General features: G+C 37.9%; 1 protein-coding gene across 7 annotated transcripts in view; it reads left to right on the top strand.

Annotated features, from left to right (window-relative positions):
- Positions 1-21,678, top strand: part of RB1CC1 (RB1 inducible coiled-coil 1) — a 77,398-nt gene that overhangs the window by 5,558 nt on the left and 50,162 nt on the right. For 6 of the 7 annotated variants that reach the window (XR_006414139.1, XM_044424490.1, XM_044424485.1 and 3 more), the window contains exons 2-9: positions 4,352-4,473; positions 6,552-6,682; positions 7,230-7,356; positions 7,444-7,614; positions 10,208-10,410; positions 11,678-12,110; positions 14,677-14,847; positions 17,793-17,977. Coding sequence is in view for 6 of the 7 variants with exons in the window: in XM_044424490.1 (XP_044280425.1) it covers positions 6,612-6,682; positions 7,230-7,356; positions 7,444-7,614; positions 10,208-10,410; positions 11,678-12,110; positions 14,677-14,847; positions 17,793-17,977 (1,361 nt within the window). In the remaining variant the exon portion in view is untranslated. Of the gene's footprint in view, positions 1-4,351; positions 4,474-6,551; positions 6,683-7,229; positions 7,357-7,443; positions 7,615-10,207; positions 10,411-11,677; positions 12,111-13,984; positions 14,066-14,676; positions 14,848-17,792; positions 17,978-21,678 lie in introns of those variants that run through there. The other variant, XM_044424491.1, reaches the window with a different exon arrangement.

The following is a 21,678-nucleotide window of genomic DNA, read 5'->3' on the forward strand; positions in this document are numbered from 1 at the left end:
TCTAGCCACCTCATTCTCTGCCATCCCCTTCTTCTTTTGCCATCTATTGTTCCCAGCATTAGGCTCTTCTCCAGTGAGTCCTTCCTTCTCATTAGGTGGCCAAAGTATTTGAGTTTCATCTTCAGTATCTGGCCTTCTACCAAGCAGTTAGGGTTGATCTCTAAGACTGACTGGTTTAATCTCCTTGCAGTCCAAGGGACTCACAGGAGTCTTCTCCAGTACCACAATTCAATGGCCTCTATTCTTCGGCACTCAGCCTTCCTTATGGTCCAGCTTTCACAGCCATAAATTGCAACTGGGAAAACCATAGCCTTGACTATACGCAATTTGTTGACAGGGTGATGTCTCTGCTTTTTGGTATGCTGTCTAGATTTGTCATAGCTTTCCTTCCCAGGAGCAAGCGTCTTTTAATTTCTTGGCTGCAGTCATCATCTACGGTGATCTTGGAGCCCAGGAAAATAAAATCTGTCACTTCCTCCATTTCTTCCCCATCTATTTGCCAGGAAGTGAGAGGACTGGATGCCATGATCTTAGTTTTCTTAATGTTGAGTTTCAAGCCAACTTTTGCACTCTGCTGCTTCACCCGCATCAAGAGGCTCTTTAGTTCCTCTTCACTTTCTGCCGTGAGAGTGGTATCATCTGCATATCTGAGGGTGTTGATATTTTTCCTGGCAATCTTAATTCCAACTTTCTTTCTTTCTTTCTTTCTTTCTTTCTTTCTTTATTTATTTATTTATTTATTTATTTAGAATATTTATATGTCATCCTTTTGCAGAGCCTCAGGACGGCTTACATAAATAATAAACTTGTGATTCATCTAGCCCTGCCTTTCTCATGATGTGCTCTGCATATTAGTTAAATAGGCAGGGTGACAATATACAGCTTTGCCACACTCCTTTCCCAGTTTTGATCCAATCAGTAGTTCCATGTCCAGTTCTCACTGTTGCTTCTTGACCCACATATAGGTTTCTCAAGAGACAAATAAGATGGTCTGGTACTCCCATCTCTTTTAACAAATTGCTAGAATTTGTTGTGATCCACACAATCAAAAGCTTTAGCATAGTCAATGAAGCAGAAGTAGATGTTTTTCTGGAACTCCCTAGCTTTCTCCATGATCCAGCGTATGTTGGCAATTTGATCTCTAGTTCCTCTCCCTCTTTGAAACCCTGCCTGTACTAATGGTAGTTCTTGATCCACATGCTGCTGGAGCCTAGCTTGTTGGATTTTGAGCATCACTTTGCTAGCATGTGAAATGAGTGCAATGGTGTGGTAGTTTGAACATTCTTTGGCATTGCCCTTCTTTGAGATTGCCCTTCTTTTCCAATCCTGTGGCCACTGTTGTGTTTTCCAAATTTGCTGACATATTGAGTGTAGCACTTCTACTGCATCATCTTTTAAGATTTTGAATAGCTCAGCTGGAATACTGTCACCTCCACTAGCTTTATTGTTGCTCAGACTTCCTAAGCCCCACTTAGCTTCACATTCCAGGATGTCTGGCTTGTGGTCAGTGACTGCCCCATTGTGGTTATCAGGGAGATTAAGATCTTTCTTGTATAGTTCTTGTGTTAGGGATCTTCTGTAACATAAGTCTATTTCTCTATAGTTACAACTTATTTACTTTATTTTATTTTATTGCTCCCATGTGTGTCAATGTACTCTTACTTTGTATCTCATTGCTAGTCATCCATCCAGTCTTTTTGGAGCACCTTAGGGTCTGCTAGTGTTTCACCACCTGTTATAATTTGGGGTCATTTTGAAACTTATGTACCTCACTTATTCGTACCTGACTACATTTCAGCTAATACTTAATACCAGTACAGGCCCTTGGAGGATCCCTTATTTTACTTTATTGTGACTATGAACATTTCATTCCAAACATCTTTTATTTTTCACCAGTTTCTAATGGTGATGACTGGAAAGTTTACCCAAAAATTTTTGAACAATGTTAGAACTTTTGGAATGTGCCATGTACCTGGTTATTACCTTCTGCATATTTGTTGAAGCTGGATTTCTTGATGGGAGCTATGCTGACTTCACCTCAAAAATGCATTTTCTATATGTTGAATAATGATAGTTTCAGTAATGTTTTTATCCATTTACATGGGACAAAACTTGAAGTGGCAAGTCTTTAACTGCTTGGGTTGCCTTTTAAATACTGATTGAGGTTTTTGTGGGTAAAACACTAACCCAAACCCTTATGAACTGTTTTACTGAGTGTATATTTCTGGTGTGGTGTGATTGATTGCAGAGTTAGATAGGATTCTCTGTGGATGTGTGAGAGAGGGGCAGATAAAGGTATGTGTTCCCATTGTCTTAGGTTGTGTATTAGCTGTGACTGTTTATCTTACAAGTATGGGGGAAGCTAGGATAGCAACTAAATTGGATACTCCTTTTCTTTATATTCCATCTCTCCATATATTTCTTCTGTTTGTGTGCTGTAAATATTTAAAATAACATCAGTTTTGAATCACAATGGTATATTAAAGTCATTATACCTTAGTATCTTCATTTATTCTACTCCCCTCCCCTCCCCATTGATATAACCTGGTGATGTACTAGTATAGATGATATAACTGCAATTTTATCCTTAGCAGGTCAGTGTAACTTTGGGGTAGAATTATATTGTATATTCTTTATTATAAACTTAAACACAGTTAGTAACTGAATAAATCTGACAGAGGTTGTCATATGGAAATAATGTTGGAAGCAAAGTCTGTAATGTTGATGATAGCAATGCAACAAAAATACGGAGTGAAATTAGACATAGTATAAGTGTTATACCTTGAAATGGAGTGAAATCTGCATTCTGAACACACGGGTAGCTGTGATACTGTAGTCTTTTAATTTGATATGACTTTTTTCTATATGCTAAATAAGTTTGCAGAATAAAAATTCTAAAGATTTTAAATGAAATGTCATTCAGTTATTTAAGGCAAAATATTGGTCATGCTATAAGTATCCACACTGTGTGACCTGATGTATACCTAATGACAACCTATGTGCTGAGGAGGCTGCAACTAGTTCCTGCCCACTTGCCACTGATTTTGCGAACAACCCAGGAATGTCCCCATTCATGTCTTGTTTGCTTCAGTTTTTGAACTTGAATCTCTGGGTTCTTAATAAAAAATTATGTGCACTTCATCTCAGCTAATCATGAGGTAATTATCTCATGTCTGGTCATTGCATGCATACTGCGTGTATTCTGTGATCCTCTACATGCACAAGGGAAAAATACCAGAAGTTGAAAAATAAAAAAAATGAAGTATTTAAAACTTGTATTCGGCACTAAATATCATAGGCAAGCTATATATTTTAATTAAATAATAAACCTTCAATTAGGAGGGAACACTTGGTAAGAGAACAAGTTTCAGGTTTTCTTCAAGTATGTGGGTTACCTTAACACAGAGTCACACAGTATTGAATTGTGTGGTCTGACATGATCTAGTGTTAACTTTTTAAACTGCCATTTTATGATACTATGCAAATTCACAATTGAGAAGACCCAAGTGTTATAATTGCTAATTTTGACAGGAACTTTATCCTAGGTATCATGCTATGCAGCTTTTGTACAAAGAGGTTTCATGAATTGTCTTTGCTAATAGTTATTGATTGGTTGAACCAGTTCTATGAATTGTTCGATATACAATCTTCACGAAAGATCTGTGCCTAGTCTGAGACTCAGGTGATCTGGGTTCTAATCCCCATGAAACCATGGTGCCAACTAAGTGACTTTGGGCCAGTCAGACTTTCAGCCCAGCCTATTTTACAGGGTGGTTGTTGCAGGAATAAGATTGAAAGCAGCAGGAGGAGAATTATGTAAGCTACTTTAATTTTTTTGTAAGAAAAAAAGGTGGGATTTAAAACTAATAAATCAGTGAAGAGTTCCTTTGTTAATGCTGGATAGATGGACCACTTGTCTTAATTTCCTTTTTGCTTGAATGCCTCAATGCAGCAAATTACGTATAAATATGTGTGAGCAAATTGACTATGTTACACAGTTGTGTTTTCTATTTCAGCTCTGGTAAAATTTTTGTATTGGTTATGTATTGAAATAAATGAAGGCATTTTAAATGTTAGTATTTGTTAATCTCTAGGAGGTTTTTTCTTTTCCCCTTTTCCTTTGCTGACCCCTACTCTTTCCCATCTAATTTATAATACAAATGTTCTAGGCAGAAGCTCAGTGGTATTACTTCAGTTCTGTGCAGCACAAAAAGTAAATAAAACTGCTGCAGTAGTAGTTTCTAAAGTGTAGTGTTGCCACACTTATTTGAATTGTCATTGGTAATGAGCCTACTGTTGCGCAAGAATTCATGATTGCATTCTCCGCCCCCCACCTTTTTGTGCTTCACAGGTCTTTGATACCCCATATTTAGTAAAAACTTAATTCCCTTGCCAAAGGCAGATGAGGAAAAGAAGTTGCTTTGAAATCCAGCTGTTCTTAAAGACGGTGGTACCTCCATGCAGTGCCTGAAGGTAAGCGTCTAATGCTCAAGAACAAAGATTTCAAAATAAAACTGTTTCATAGGATTTTACATTAAAATTTGTATTGCAGAAAAGTTTCAGTTGGACTTCTTTGCCATTTTAATTAAACAAATTCATTAGAATTATTTGTCCTGACTGTTCAGACATGGCAGTGATTCTGGTATGTTTATTCCAGCAATTCCTGTTAGGTCTTCAAATCATGGCTTGAATGAATGAATTACATTGTGCCAACATTGTGGAGTAGGCATGCACATGAACAGGTGTGGGCCAGAAATGGCCACAGCTTTTACTGTGTATAGTTCATAGACTTCAGTATGATATAGCATCTAGCCATCAGTAAGCTAACTAATAATGCCACAGAACCTATTTGTTTGGGCAAACATTGCTGGGAGTGTCAAGAAGCATCAGCTCTATGCTGCAGACAGACACTATGACCCATCCTCACAACCTGGGTGCATGGCTGATAGCTAAGTACCTAAGCTGGGTCTTGAGGCACCATCGCAAGTTCTCTTAAGTAAATTCCTAAATGGATAGTGAGGAGCATCTCCTCCTCCTCATTTATTACTTTTTTATACCTCCCATAGCCAAAGCTGTTTGGGCAGTTCTCAACAGGGTATAAAAACAACAAAATACAATAAATAAAACAGCATATTAAACTTTTTTTAAAAAATACTTAAAATAGCATTAGAAATACAGTTTTAGAAAAAAATAGCATTAGAAAAATACAGTAAAATGTTTCATTTTCTCTGAGAAATAGGTATTGCTTGGCACTATCATTAGCAGGTATATTCTAAAAGGTGAATTGGTGGAAATACAAACATTCAGTGTATAGAATCTTCCTTTGATCTATGTGTGCATGTTTGTCTCTATGCATATATACATGCTTGCATATATGTACCTTGGTATGCATTTATATTCGGCATCCACCAGCAGGGATAGCCCATGTATGGAGTCTTAGACATACTACCTATGCCTCCCAAGAGAAAAACAAATTTCCAAGGGCTTCTTTAATCATTGCATGCCCACAAGATAGCAAGTTGGAAGAGACTGGATAGACGGTATAGTGAAAGTGTAGCTCCTACAGATGTGTACCAGTTGTTACCTTCAGCATGATCATTAACCCCAGTATTTCTAATCTTCTAGTTCGCAGGATGTAACAGGTAAACCCATAATGTCTCATAAAGAATTACCACATGCTGGATCCCTTATACTAGGAGTGTACACACATGCACATTTCACAGAAGGCCTAATACAATTAGTTCTTTCCTATGGCTGTTACCAGTGAGGCAAACATAGCCAATCAGAATTTTTGGGAGAGCAAATTCAGCAGTAGCAGGGATGGGTTAGGACACCTATGCTGGAAGCAGGACTAAGGCCTTGTGGGTCACTGGTGGCCTGCATGTTGTGTATTTGTGCTGTATCCCATGAGCTTGTACAGGGACATTTCATAGCTGCAAGCAGGACTGTGGAATCAGAGTAGGAAGTAATTATTGGGTTACTGAAGCTGGAGTTGGTAAAAATGTGCCGATTCCAACTCCTAATAAATTTAAATTGTAATCTAAACAGTATTTTAAAATTTCCTATTTCACAGATAATTTGATTAACATATATTTTATAGTTATATTTTCAGAATATATTTTAATTTCATATATTAGTGAAAGTGGCACCCTATAAAAAATTTACAGTGACAAAGTGTCAACAAAGGCAGCTATACTTTGCAGTAGCAACAGATGGAAAATATGTATCAATGTAGTATAGAAGATGATGATTGTGAAAAAGTATGTGTTGCAAAAATTAGTTCTTGTACAAGAACATCAAATTTAAAAAGACTCTTGCAGCATTTTGGAGGTTGAGTGCTTTCAATCAATGTAGTAAATAAATAATAAGTATATTTATTTCCTATATTGATATATAAATAAAGGAGCCGGAGTTGAAGGTTTTATGTACCGACTCCACTGCCTTAGCTGCACATTAGGATTTGTGTTCCTTGGAAGTGTTGACATTATGGGGCGTTTAAGCTGACAATATTTATGTGTGTTTATGAAATAAATACTTGTGTTTCTTTGCAGTTCCTAAAAAAAACATCACACAGTCAAAGGGGTAAACTTTAGAAACCTAAAGAAGGCAACATGAAGTTATATGTATTTCTGGTCAACACCGGAACTACCCTCACCTTTGACACGGAACTTGCAGTACAGAAGTAAGAACATTTCTTCCAGTCTTCTAAGAGGAGTTTGTTGCTGGACTAGATAATAGCAAACCTATCTCAGAGTTACAGTATATGGTATATGTGGGGCTGAAGTTAGAATAGAACAATTGTTAAAATGCATCCCTTCATCTCAGCTTAAAACTTTTTTGTAGTACTTGGGAAATATAAAAACTATACTTTCTCTAATGTAGGTGAAATCTTATAAATGTTGTTAGATCTAATCCCCTTGTTTGGAATTTTTTATTCTTGCCAGTAATTCTGTAATGCAAAGTTGATGGTGCTGTTTTTAGAGGATAGCAACTGCAGTGGTGACAACCTCTGTTGCTTGTCTAGCCTTTAAGCAGCTAGGGGAGAATGGCCACTGCCCTTATTTCTTCGCTACTGCCCTTTATTTTCTGTAGAAGCTAATATTTGGATAACTGAAATGTGGTGTTTTATAATGTATTGAATGTTTAGCATATTAGTAAAAGTAGTTTTGCAATATGCCTTCATCATGCTTAAACATAGTAGAAGACACTCAAACATTCTTTCTTATCAGTGTGGCAGATCTTAAACAAGCAATCCAAACCAAATATAAGATTGCTATTCAGCATCAGGTACTGGTCGTCAATGGAGGAGAGTGTATGGCAGCTGAGAGGAAAGTCTGCAGTTACAGTGCAGGAACGGTAAATATTGACTTATGCTTTCATTCTTTTAATTTTAAAAAAGTCTAAAAGGACAAGGCAATAACAATAGGTTTTATTTTAACATAGGACACAAACCCAATTTTTCTCTTCAACAAGGAAATGATCTTGTGTGAACGTCCTCCAGCTATCCCCAAAACAACATTTTCGGCAGAAAATGAGATGGAATTAAAAGTTGAAGAATCTCTTATGATGCCTGCAGTTTTTCACACAGTAGCTTCACGGACTCAGCTTGCTGTAGTAAGCAACTTCACATTCCTTCAAAACAACTGAATGTATTAAAGTATTAAGCTCTTAGTAAAATTTAGTCTGATAGGTTTTTGAAACAACATTCTGTGATACAAATATTTTACATTTAGTGCTGTTCTCTTTCATTTTTTGGGGGGGGGGGTTAAACTTTTAGTCTCTTTTAGATGTTGATGGTACTATTTTAATCCTGGATTCTGAGAACAAGCCCATTGCTTCAGGTTTATATTAAGTCTGCTGGATACAGTGATCAATCAGGATATTGTAGGACAGGTTAAACTAAGACAGAATGGACTGCAAAATAGGTGTGAAAAGTGTGATCTGACAAAATTGTGATCCTTAAGTGCTGCTTATGCCCAGCAAACACTGCATTGCACCAGCCCTTAAAAGTTTCATTTTCTTTTTCATTGTCTGTCCTTCTAATTAAATTTTTCTTTTTTGAATGGATACCCTCCCTGATTGCAGTAGTGATGCATCAAAAAGAATGTGTGGGCAGTGGCAGTGGGGAATCCAGATTTGGACCAAATCAAGTTCATTTAGTTCATCAAGCTATCCAGAAGAAGCTAGCCAGATGATTTACAGAAACTTGAAAAACAGTACATGATGAATGGGAAGGGAATCATATCTTAATGGCAGAGACAGCACTTTGCATGTAAAATGTTCATCATTCAGTCCTTTACATTTTAAAAGGTTAAATGGCAAGTGAAGGGCAGGAGAAAATGCCACAGTCCTTGGGGACTCATGGCCCAAGGAGACAATACTGAGCTTGATAGACAAATGGTATAAGGCGGTTCCTACATGCTGTGTTCCTACATGTAGGCCCTGGCATCTAATTATCAGAAGGTACACTGTCTCTGAACATGGCAATGTTTCCTACATATACTTGATGCATTCTGAAATCATAATATCCTGTGGCAATGAATTTCATAATTCATTATGAGAATATTGCTTTCCTTGTCCTTTGTCTTGAACCTGCTGCTGGTCATTTTCATTTGCTGACCCTGATCTCTATATTCAGCCTCACTAAAAGATTTCTCATATTTGATGAAATCTACTTGAGGGAGCAGTGGTAACAGAAAAGTGGGTTGTGATTCTTAAAATATTTTTATTTTTCAGTCTCATAGGTTAATAAAATGCTACAGTTTAGGAAAGAACCTATAAAACATTTCTAGCAATAGCTTTAGATTAAAGATTAGATTCCCTTGTGTGAGAATAACATGCCATCCAGAGTTTTTTACACTGAGGTGAAAATATCTATCTGAACGTATCTGTTTTCATAGTAGCAGAGCTTAATACATTGTGGATTGTATAACGTTTAATCTTCCAACACTGTATATCAGAGTAGTTTTTACTGCTTTTAATGAACATTTATTTGCTGTATTATTTTAAAAGGGAAGCCTGAGTTGCATCAGAATTCTTTAAAGCAAGAAGTTCTAAAATTAGAGTATCTGAAAAAGTTGGGTAATTGACCTCTTCCATGGTAGAAAGTCCTTTAACAGGCCCCAGTGGCTTGAAGTTTTGTCTCTGATTATATTAACTGCACAAACTTTTTAGAATTTGATGATGATGATATCTCTAATATCTTGCCTATTCCTAGGCTAACCTCTTTTAGAACAAATGGGAGAAAGGAAGCTGCTTCAGAGTACCCAAGTGTTCTGTTACCATGGCCTACTTAGCTTTAATTATAGTGGGGTAGGCTGACTTCAGAAGCCCAGACTACATTGAATAGAAGTGTGTTTTATTTATGTTAAAGCATTTTTTGTTTTCCTCTTCTTCCTGAAAGTTTCCCAAAATGGCATAAATAAAGTCAGTAACTAACTAAGGTAGCCTCTGCCTGCAGGCTTACAATCTGTAAGACATGGTACACAAGGAAAGCAAGTGATGGGAAGGGAGAAGGAGGAAAAAGACAAACCTAGGTGCTCATTCCAGTGACCCATAATTACTTATTAGCATCCAAGAAGGTTAGTGACCTTCATCCCAAATATGCACAGAGCTTCATTTTCTACTCTACACTTCTTTGTGGTGTTATCCATAGTGATAAGTTATCAGTTACATCCCCTTCTCCCTGCTTTGGTCTTTAGGGGTATGGTGAAGGTTTTTAAAACCTCTTGGAAGGTTTTAAAAATGAGCCCTGTATAACAACAGTGGAGTTCATTGTTTGCCCTGTTTGTCGTATATGTATTCCAGAGGTCTCAGGCTTACTAGGCAGTGAGTACTCCCATGTAGTGTGCCAGAATAAGGCAGCTAATAGTGTAGGTCTAACTTCCATCTGTTGCTTTGCTATTGCTTAAATGCACTATCTCAGAAAATCCCTGTATTTTTTTAAGATGGTTTATCCTTTCTGACCCTTCCATATTAAATTATCTCTTAATATTCTTTTGCAACCCCTTAAACTGCCCATCTTGTATAAAGCCATTGCACTTAGGAATCACAATATCTTTCCGCACTTTGGAATACACAGTAAATGATTTCCCTTGTATACTACCTTTCTCAGAAATGGCAACTATTTTGAATTGGTCTTGCAACAAGTAGATATGAATGTCTGAGTGATAACCCAATTGATATTTGTAATGTTATTTTTGTACAGGAAATGTATGAGATTGCCAAGAAACTTTGTTCCTTCTGTGAAGGTCTGGTCCATGATGAACATCTTCAACACCAAGGCTGGACTGCCATAATGGCAAATTTGGAAGATTGCACATATTCTTATCAAAAGCTGCTTTTCAGATTTGAAAATGTTTATTCAAGTTACCTGCACTCCATAGATGATATTAAGCTGAAACTTACACAGTAGGTTTATCATTAGGCTCCTCAGTAAGAAGCTACTTGTACACAGGCACTTTACTAATACTAAAGTTCTATAATTTTATACATCTATAGTAAATTTAATATGCCAGTTATAGTATCTCAGTGTGTACTAAGTAAAACAAAAATAAAAAACAGTGCGAAGTACCTTAAATGGATCTGATTCTGGAATTAAAGCTACAGTTCTATGCATTCTGCCATGGGTGAAGGTTTCATTGAATTCAGTATGCATGCTGTCACACTTAAAGAAATGCAACATGTGTTTCCTGCTTTTTTTCTCCCAAAATACAAGTAGGCTATGCTTAATTGGGAGTGTGGGAAATTTTTTAGAAGCTTCTTTATGTAACTGGCTGAATAAAGTTAAATCACAGTATAACTTACAGTACAATTCTATAGATGTCTATTCAGAAATTCAGTGGAGCTTGCTCACCAAAGTGTATAGAATTGCAGCCTTCACTAGTTAATTTCAAAACGTTCTGTTAAGCACTTCACAGTACATTTTTAAGTCCTTTGAGAAGTGTGCTTTAGAGTTTTTGTACATGCTCCTTGGACAAATAATTAAGAACAGTAATTCATTTTTAATCTGTCAGAATGGTATCTTGAAATCTTGCATTGTGTAATCAGCAATACTTGTTGACCATGTGCAATGACAAAAACATCTACAATAAAATGTAATACTGCCTCAGGTAACACACATTATATATTGGTTACTTAGTTTACATTTTCTGAGTTATATCTCAGATTATTTGGTAAATTGTGTTTATGATGCTATATAGTCAAAACTAAGAGCTACATGCGAAATCATAGTAGGAAAGTTCTACTTGTATAAATTGAGTTTCTCTTTTTTTCCTCCCCTTTCTACCCCACAGCACTCCAAACATATGCCCAAATTTATTCTAGAGGACCTGATCCTCTCAGTTTCTTGATTTTGTTTTGGGTGGGCTTGGTTTGGGTTTGGTTTGGTTTCTGGAGCTGCAATGACAAGGGAGTTGAGTTATTTGATCTTGTACCTTTGCCCATTCTACTGGCAGAAGAACGTTGGAAGATGTAACCTGGTGTTGTAATAGAGTTGGAAATCTGTTTAGGTACTTCATTGGTTGAGAAAGTGATATGTTTGAAGGCCTGAATATAAAATTGTGCTGAAAAAACTTTAAACAGCACATTTGAAAATGCATGCTGCTGTATGCTGCTGTATGCTGTAACTTTGATGGTTTATGCTTAATATGGCTTTTTTGTGTGTTCTTTTCCCAAGCTTAGGGGCTGCTGTTTCTATTATGGCCAAGATTCCCCTGCTGGAATGTCTAACCAGACATAGTTATAGGGAATGTTTAGATCGACTGGATTCTTCTTCTGAACATGGAAGGACAGAAAGTGAAGATACTGAAAATGAGAAGTCTGCTGAAGTGATGCATTCTCCTGATATGCTTAAAATGAACAAGCAGTCTCTGTTAGCATCATTTTGCAAATCAGTAGAACACCCAGCCTCAGATGGTACACTTTCTGACAAAGCGAATGAAAATAGGGAAGCCAGTCCAAATCCTTCAGTCCAAGAAAGTGATGCTTCAGTGGAGCTTAAAGATGATCTGCCTTCTTTCAATGTCTCCCTTTTAGACTGGATAAATGTTCAAGATAGACCTAATGATGTTGAATCGTTGGTCAGAAAATGTTTTGATTCTATGAGCAGAGTAAGTTAATGTATTTTTTCCACAGTATTTTGAATTATAGCTTCCCCTTTTATATATTTTAACCATTTTTCATAGAAATAGAGATGGTTAGATCCAGAGCTGTCTTTTTATGAATGGAAGAGCTCATTTTCTTCATTATGTGGCATTCATTCAGTGCAGGCTTTCACTTTTTGCAGCAGGAGCATCCTTTCTGCAGAGTTCTGCTCACTGAAAGAACCCATTGAGAAGTTCAGTGCTGTAGCTCTGAATTGGATCTTTAGTTATACTTGCACACTCTTCCTTGCATCTTTCCAAGGGCTGCATTGTTTTCTTCCTGTGTCCTGTTAAAAAAGCAAGACTGCCCACTATTCATGAAGAGATTTCTTTCTGTTGTGGGAGTTGCACCAAGCAGACGTTGTAATTTTCCTTTCTTTCCTTATCAACTCATCAAATAAGAGAATATGTGTACCCATTTGCTGCTATTGTTACCACGGGAAAATGAAAGCCAAACTGAGATCCACATAAGATCTTGCTATGTCATCAAAACATCCATGCTTCAAAAATATAGTGTTGGTTCCAGACTGGCCCTACTGCAAACAAGGGGGCAGTAGATTCAGTGAAGGTACCTGCTGAAAGAAGAGAGAATTAGATGCAAACTTTGCTTATTCTCCACCTGTTGCCTCCAGTTTTGCCTATCATGTTTGTCCAAAGGGTTCCCTAACTCTCTAGGACAGATTTTTGGGAAGCACAGAGACTGTAGGAGAAGAGCAAATCATTGAAAGTTACCTTTACTTCACCAGCAAAATTCAAATATTGGGAAATTTGGATCCAGTCCCTTCTCTGCTGATGTGTGTGGAATGATATGGGCATGATACAGTATTCTGAAAACAAAATAGCTATTACTGTAATTTAGGCATTTTTATTTTTACTTATTTCAAAATGTTAGATTAGATTAAAAAAGATTTCAAATGTTCATGTGTATAACCTTAGAATAGGAAACATTTTGGTATAAAATGCTAGCTTGAAGCTGCGGTTTATGTTTAATCTTTAAATGCTATGGTATTTTAAAAGCACACTTTTAAAAATCTGTAGAATTGATAAACTGGACATTGTGTTGGTAATTGCTTTGTTTTGCAAATTTAATTCCTTAAGCTTTAAAACTGCTACTACCATGGAAAAATAGTAAAACTTAAAAATGTCGTTTATTCCAATACTTTCAATCTCATATTGTGATGACAAAAACATTTCTAGTATCTCTTTATGAACTAGTTAAGATGTAATGCTAAGCCATGCTTGTCAATAAGGCAACAACTAGTAGTTGTTGGATTTGCATGTAATGCTGTGCCATCTCCTTTGCATAAAAGTGAAAGTGATAAAAAGTTTCCAGTCCAGGGACCCATCCGATGTTGTTCTGACAGAAGGCAGTTTGTGTAAGTGGATATTTCTAGTAGCTGTCAGAGGGCCTTGAAAATGCTTTACAAAGAATTAGAGGAAACCTAAACATCTGGAAGTGAGCCATTTACTTGGCTTCATGAATTCCTGAAACCTAAATCAAAATGTTTCTTTGTAGAAAGATAGGATTGCAATTTATGTGTCCTAGGGACACTTCTTGCATGACACCTTAAAATATATTTTCCAGTAATGAACAATGAATTGTATAAGTTGAAGTCAGCATACACAGCTCATTTTCCCCCTTGTATCCCTGGAAAAACTTCTCCACTATATGTGTAATGTGTGGGCTGGTAACTTTCTGTACTATGAGAGCTGTATCATACAAACTGCAGTGGGAGAAAAGAGTTGCCTGTAATTGAACAGGTACTGCACACTTGCACTGCAGCCCCTGCTGTGCATAAAAGCCCCCAAACTGTCTGAAGAGGGTTTTCCATTGGTTCAGGCATAGGAGAGAAAGAAATACTGATTGCAGAAGCTGACTTTTGCTCATACACACCCTGAATGCAACATCCACAACTTGAAAGGTAAACTTAATTATTTTGTATTTTACTTAAGCTTTCCGGAGAATATCTGCTGCTGGGTGATTATATGCATTTCATAAGTAAACTAATAAATACATGAGTGTCAATAGACAGGTTATTCTCTGTGCTAGCACACATGACAAACTTTGACAGTGTATGACATGGATGAGAGGTATTAAGAATCTTTCAGGTCACAGTTCTTGAAGCGCAAGTCTGTTTTACCAGATACTTGTAATAAATATGATGGGCACATGGTCTAAAAGTACAAGCTTTGGTGGACTGACTGGAAGAAATAATTTAAAGAAGCCATTGTTTTGTATAAAAGAAACCAAGGCTGCAATCCTATGCAAGCTTTCCTGGAAGTAAGCATCATTGAATATAGTGATACTTCCAGGTATGCATGCAGTAGGATTACATTGTTAATCTTATAGTTTGTAGGACTAACTAGGATATATCTTTTTCTTAATTGGTTTAATTTTTTTAACCTGTATAAGCTTTCAGGCCATGTTCAGTTTTTTTACAGTCAAAATGAATGTGAAAAATGTATATTTTTTCTGTTTGCAATTTTTTTCACATTAAAAATGATTATGTCATCTGTCGTCTTGTTTCTCCAGCTTGATCCAAGAATTATTCAGCCCTTTTTGGCAGACTGTCGACAAACAATTGCCAAATTAGATAATCAGAACATGAAGGCCATTAAGGGGCTTGAGGACAGGCTTTATGCCTTGGACCAGATGATAGCTAGCTGTAGCAGACTGGTAAATGAACAAAAAGAACTTGCTCAGGTAACAGAATTGCTGTAATTTTTATGAATGCGACAGAGAAGCACTGTTTTCTTTATGTTTTGTTAAAATATTATTGTAAGATCACAATAGTCATAGTTTAGTTTTAGGTTATAGGTGAGATCTACTAATAGTATGTAATGTGTTGTATTGTGTCAGAAAGTGTCTTCTCACCAGCCTTTTTTATGGTAAACATGGATACCTTGGATGATAATATTACGAGCAACTAGTTACAGTAAACCTAATTGTTGAGCTGGGGTAGGTACTTCAAGAGTGGGAAAATGTGCATGTGTTCTTTTTATGTCCTACTGTGTATGAAAAGAAACAAATGGCAAAAAAAAAAAAACAATAACATGGTTAGACAAGGGGAAGCTTGTTCACCTGTGAGAATTTTTCATTTATTTTGCTAGAAGGTCCCATTCTTTGCATTTATTGCTATCACAACAGCATGAACTGGACAGTAATGAAAAAATATTTTGAGCAAATGTGACATTATTTTAGTTCCCAGTTCTGCAGAGTAATAAAAAGGTGGCAAGCACCTATACGTCTGTTATATATAGATTTTTGTCCTTAACTACTTCTGCTCAGTTCATCCCAGTAACATTTTTACTATTTTCATCTGAGCAGTCGATGTGATAATAAACTACTGTTAAAGTTTCAAAAAAAAGTTTTCATGTGAGATGTGGGTGGGAGCTTCTCCTAGGAGTATAGAAATATTAATATGTTTCTTTGGATACAGGACTCTGTAGCAGAAGTAGGTCCATCTTGGCCCTAACTCTTGGCAGCGTTTGTAGCTACTTTTAATACAAAACTTAACATAAGAAGAGTTGTAATAGATCAGACCAAGCACCATTCTTGTCCAGCATTCTGTTCACACAGTGGTGAATCAGCTGCCCTGGGAATTGCGCAAGCAGGATATGAGTGTGACAGTATACTCTTATTCATGTTCAGTTAGGAAAATGAAAAGAAGCAACTGCCCATGGTTTAAATAATTGAGAAAATGTTTGAAATGTCAGTCAGAGAGACTGATAATGTACCAGTAATAAAAATACTTTCCTTATAGAGGTGCCATTTGAGTATAATTTAAACAAAAATACGAAAGGAAGCAAAAGTAGCTTGTGTATACAGCATATCAAGTTTTTTTGTTGTTGTTGTATAATTAAATCTGAGCCTTATGTTTTAACTGTATTGTCAGTAGGTGGCAATACATCATAAGACTCCTTAGCTCAACTGTTAAGTCTGATACAAAACTTTTACGAAGCTTTGTGCCTTCATGCTTTGGTTGTGTTTTTAATGAAAATAAGGTTATTTGATTTTCTTTATTTCTTTTCATAGGAATGTATGAAATTACCTTATTCTAAATTAGAAAACAGTACTGTTAGGGTTTACTAGTCTTTAAGGCAGGAGTCCTTCTAAACTTTTTGAACGTCAGTGTTAGATTTTGAGACTTTTGAGTGATGCTCCCTTCCTATTCAGAAAACCATCAGAACTCCTGAAAAGCTAATAAAAAAGAACAATTCAGATGTTGACAACCCAGTCATGTGTCAGTAGTCCAACTACTGTTAGATGTGACCACAATTGACACATTTCTCATACAACTTTCACCAGCCAAACTATTTGTATTACTAGAAATCATTGGGTGAATACCATCATTGAAGATAATTAATTGTCAGCTTTATGCTATGAATGTAAAATGATTTCAGATGTAGTTCTACATATCTACTGCCCTATGTGGATGAGTAAAATTTAAGGGAAATGCTGTTCAGTGGTGGCTCTCAAATTATGGAATACTTTCTCTCAGACACAACTGGCTGCCTGCATTTCTAGCAACAGGTGAAAACAGTTTTATTTTCTGAGCTTTAAATAGGCAAATTATTCTTGCCATTTTATGATTGTCTTGTGGATTTAGATTTTTATTAGCCACCTGAGAATTTTAGACAAAAATGTAAGTGATAAATGTTACTTTATTTATTAAGACAATTTATAGCCGCCCCATCGCATGAGCCTCGGGGCGGCTTACAATCCTTAAAATCATATAAATAAATCATTTATATAGGTACAATGCAGTTTTTGTGTCATGTATAAGACACTTTGCTTATATGGAGTGTTCATAATCATTCAGTGAAGCCATGCAAAGGAATACAGTGATCCAACTACCTAGAGCACATTCTCTAAAATATAGTAAAGTTCTTAAAGTAGCAAGAAAAACAAAAGTAAAATAATTTCTTTTTCTCCTTTTCCCTCTTTTTTCCCTCTTTTTGCTTCCATGGTGTAACAGTATTTTTCATTAACAATTGTTTGTTTTTAGTATCTTTATTGTGCACTTGTTTTTAGTTTTAATAAATCAACTTTTACTATTGGCTGGTGACAGTCCTATACTCACTTAAACTGGAAGTAAAGCCAATTGAACTTAATGGGACCTATTTCTGAATAGAAAGGTATAAAATTGCCCTGTAAGTTGTGGTTTGCAGAATGTCCATCCACTCTGCACAGACCACTAAACCTGAAGAGCATTGCTCTTGTTTTGAGTGTGTGGATCATCTAAATCTATGTGAGCATGTGACAAAATTTGGAGATGCCTAATTTTTATATGCATATTAGTTTGCAATCTTCTTTTGTCTTTTAAATAATGGGTGGGAAGTATAGAAGATGAGTGTAACAGCAGAATTGGGTGAAGGAGAAAATCCCAGGGATCTGCCGGGAACTTTCAGAATTCTGGTGGGTCAGCCATCCATGTGTTTTTTAATGCATTACACTCTATATATAAATATTATACAGAGTATTTAACTGTATATTTGAGAGTGTAAAGAATTGGCACTTGTTTTCTTGCTGTTTGGAGGTGGGCAAGCATGAACTGTAGATTAAGAATGAAGTAAGATCTGTGTAGAGGTAAATGGTTGTTTTCATTTGGTCATACTGGTGAATTTTTCCATTCTTTTTTCTCATAGGGATTTTTAGCTAATCAAAAGAGAGCAGAGAACTTAAAAGATCCTTCTGTGTTACCTGATTTGTGTTTGAGTCATGCAAATCAATTGATGATCATGCTAACTAACCACAGGAAACTTTTAGATATTAAACAGAAATGTACCACTGCCAAACAAGAACTTGCAAATAACTTACAAGTCCGTCTGAAGTAAGTGATGCTGTAGATATGCTTGATTCTCCCTCCCCCATGTTTGCTTTTGTAATTTTGTCTTACATGAGATATTACAAAAATTATTAATTCATTGCTAGGCCTCAACTGTTTCCTATGCGTTATTGTACAGAGTTGTTTTTCTAAAAAAAAATTCCCATCATTTTAACCTTGAAGTGTTTTCTTCAAAATCTAAGGAAAATAACTTATTTATGCTTAAGAGGTTTGTACAATTGTGTTTCTCTCTGTTGTGATATTTCTTCTTAATAAACAAAGAGAAAAACATTCAAAATAAAAGACATAATGTGAAGTTTTGTTGTGTGTAAAGTAGGCGCTTTTACATAAGAGCTACATTAGAATTGCTAATATGCCAGTAGTTATTCAGAGCCTGTTAGTATTCATCTGTCAGCCACTTCTAATTTGACAGAGTTTGTACTATGCTCAGCTGTAATTTCTACTGCTTCATTCCGCATAAGCCCAGAATGGCCCCAAAGAGGTAATTGTATAATGATTATCAACTAGATTGAAGGGGTCAAAAAAAGAATTCTCAAAGCATCTAAGCAGTTTTATTCTTGCTCAGCATAGGACATTGCTCTTACTAGCAACTTAACTGCAATGAGGAGCTCTTTTCACTTTCTACTTTACAAACACCTTATGCTCAAAATGTGGAGGTTACTTTGAAAATAGTAGTATGTGGTGATTTTACCACACTGTAAGTTATCTATGTGTAGGGCTGCTCTGCATCAAGTTTTTCACTGCACCACTGTGGAAAATTGCCCAGGCCAAATGTCAAAGTAGAGGTAACTGTGGGAGGCAAATGTGATCATTTTTATGACTCATAAAAAGTAGTCTGGAGTGGGGGTGGGTTTGATTAAACTAAGTAATAAGAGTCCACTGTTACAGGTTGGTGGTAGGAGGAATGGCCCCGAAGAAAGATTTTTATTCTGAAAAGCATTTGGTATGAATAAACCAATTTGACATGCCAAGAATTTTTTAATGTTGTTTTTAACTCCCTGAATTCAGTGCCACTGTCCCTTTGTCAGTTGGCCAACAAGCTAGTTTAGCAGCCTGGCAGTCTAATATGTTTTTTTTAAATTGTACTATCCAGAGGCCATGACAAATACATCAAATGAATATGCATAAGCAACAAAATGAAAAAAAACAATATAAAGTATGAATAAATTAAAATATAGTGGGAACAGAAATTCATCTTTAACTCTGAATCTGTAATGCAATTTACAGCAATTTTATCTAATTCTCTCTTCCTTATTTATTTATTTTTTTGCTGCCAAAGCAAACAAAACAACTTTATGTGTAACGTAACTATTAGTATCACCTAAAAGAGCTGTTTCTGCCAAGACATTCCTGTATCTATCTGCAGGTTTCAAGAATCTCTGGGGTCAGTATATAGAGGACAGATTAATATGTAATGAATAGTGTCTTCAGCTTGATAAAACCACGAATGCATAATCTCTATTCAAGAGTTACCTTGCTGTATTAACCCATTACTGATCCAAAACTGTGGTTGGTAGAACTTGAAATTGCAACTAGTAAAGGCATTTCTTTGTTGTGGCCTCTGTGCATCACACATATGGGTCCTGTGCCTGTGCAGTGCCTTTGGCCAGAAGATTGCAAGCTAACGGTTTTTGGCAGGAAAAAGCTCCGCTCCCCCTCCCCCATAGCCTATAAAGAGCGGAGCATCCACCATTTTGTTCAGTCTTTGCGACCGCCGTTCACTGTGCCTTGTGCTGCTTTCGCTTGACTATTGGTCGTTTACCTTGTTCTCGATTGTTCTCTCCCAGTTGTTATAGCCCTTGTACTTCTTGTAGAAATTCTTGTTCCTTTTAGTAGTTCTCTGTTTTCTCTATCGTTCTTCCTTTTTTCGATCTTTATAAAACAAAAACAAAAAACAAAAAATATGTACTTACCCTCTGCACTATCTCCTTTCTTTCCTTTTCTTGCGATGGCGCAGCGAGCGGCTTTCCGCAAATGTGCGGAATGCGGATCTAAGATGTCTCCAACCGACCCACATGACCTATGCCTCGTCTGCTTGCGGGAGGGGCATAGGACTGATAAATACTCTCACTGCCTGGCCTTCTCTAAGCAGGCCAGAAAAAATTGTGAGAACCGCCTGCGGAAACTCTTGTGGGATCGAGCTCTCATGCAGTCCAACCCACTTGTTGTTACTCTGAAGCCTGGCTCTGCTACAGTGGCTCCGCCCTCACGCCCTTCGGATGAAGGCACGTCTACCATGGGGGTTCCACCTGCTTCCCGAAGAAAAATCATGAGAAGCGCAACCATGCTGAAACCGACAGATCAGCAGGCCATAAGAAAGCCAGAAAGAAGGCTCTGAAGCCACCGAAAAAATCTAAGGAGTTGGAGCGTCCTCGACACTGTGACTTGGGTTCGATGGCCCCCTCTGTACTGGTGGCAGTCACCGAACCGACTCCACCGAACCCGGTGCTTCAGGCAGCTATGAGGGTTACCCCTCAAGGGTCCCCTCATCGTGTGGCTGACCTTCCTGCTGAGCTGCTTCCAACTCTACAATGGGGGTCAATTTCTGATGAGGAAATTCAGGACTCTCCCCCTAGGGCTAGGTCACCCACACCTATGCCCGCAGCCACACTGGAGGTGGATGTAGAGATGTCCCCACCTAGGAGTCGGAGGAGCCGCTCCATGGAACAGCACTCTGAGGGATGGCAGCATTCCTATCCAGCCTGGGGTGATCCGCACTCCGTTGGGTACTATCCCGCTACTAGAGGTCGGTCTTCACCACCTTCCCGCGACTGCCCACTGTCCTCAGGCCTGAGGTGCGCATCTCCGATACCTCCTCGGGATGGAAGTAGCTGGTCCTTCTCTCCGGTGGACTCCTATTCATGCCCCCTCCCCCCCGTATTATGGTGCTGACTCTGACGATTTGGAGGTTGATTCAAGCTCCCCTGATGTCGCTGTGACCTCCCAAGGCCCTGCGTCACCAGACGAATCCCATGTCTCCTTCGCGGAGCTGATGTCCCAGCTTGTCCAGTCCCTTGACATCGATGCCGTCCAGCATCAGGGACCCACTACGGACAAGTTTTATGACGTCCGCGGGGAGCAGTCCACATCAATCGCCCTGCTGTTGATCACCACCTTAAGACAGGCGATGACGCAGCCCTGTGACTTGCCTTCTCACCCTCAACCCACTTCTCGGAGGTACGAATCCATGTACCGGGCTTGGGAGGAGGATATACCCTTCCTCCTCCGCCACCCCAAGCCGAACTCGGTCATGGTGGAGTCCTCCCAGGGCAGAGAGGTGAGAGGTCACACTGCGCCAAGGGACAAGGAGGGACGAAAGATCGACTCCCTGGCCAGGTGAGTCTACGCTGCCTCAGGCCTGGGGCTGTGAATTTCAAATTACGAGGCAACGTTGGCGAAGTATCAATACTTCATAATGCAACGCCTCCACAACGTCGCCTCAGCCCTCCCGGACCACCAGGGTGACCTGGCTAAGGTCCTTATCAAGGAAGCAATGCAGGTCACCGTCCAGCAGTTGTCCACAGCCAGGCATCATGTGGACACAGACTCAAGGGCCTTGGTCGGTGCTGGCTCTCTCTGGAGACATGCCTGGTTAAGAAATTGCAACTTCCCAGAGGAGACTAAATGGCGAATAGAGGAAATGCCCTTTGTCAGGTCCGGGCTTTTCCACTCAAGAACTGACCACA

Source organism: Varanus komodoensis, unplaced genomic scaffold (assembly GCF_004798865.1).
Source record: "Varanus komodoensis strain SLA01 unplaced genomic scaffold, ASM479886v1 scaffold14_1, whole genome shotgun sequence".
In the NCBI taxonomy this organism is placed as follows: Eukaryota; Metazoa; Chordata; class Lepidosauria; order Squamata; family Varanidae; genus Varanus; species Varanus komodoensis.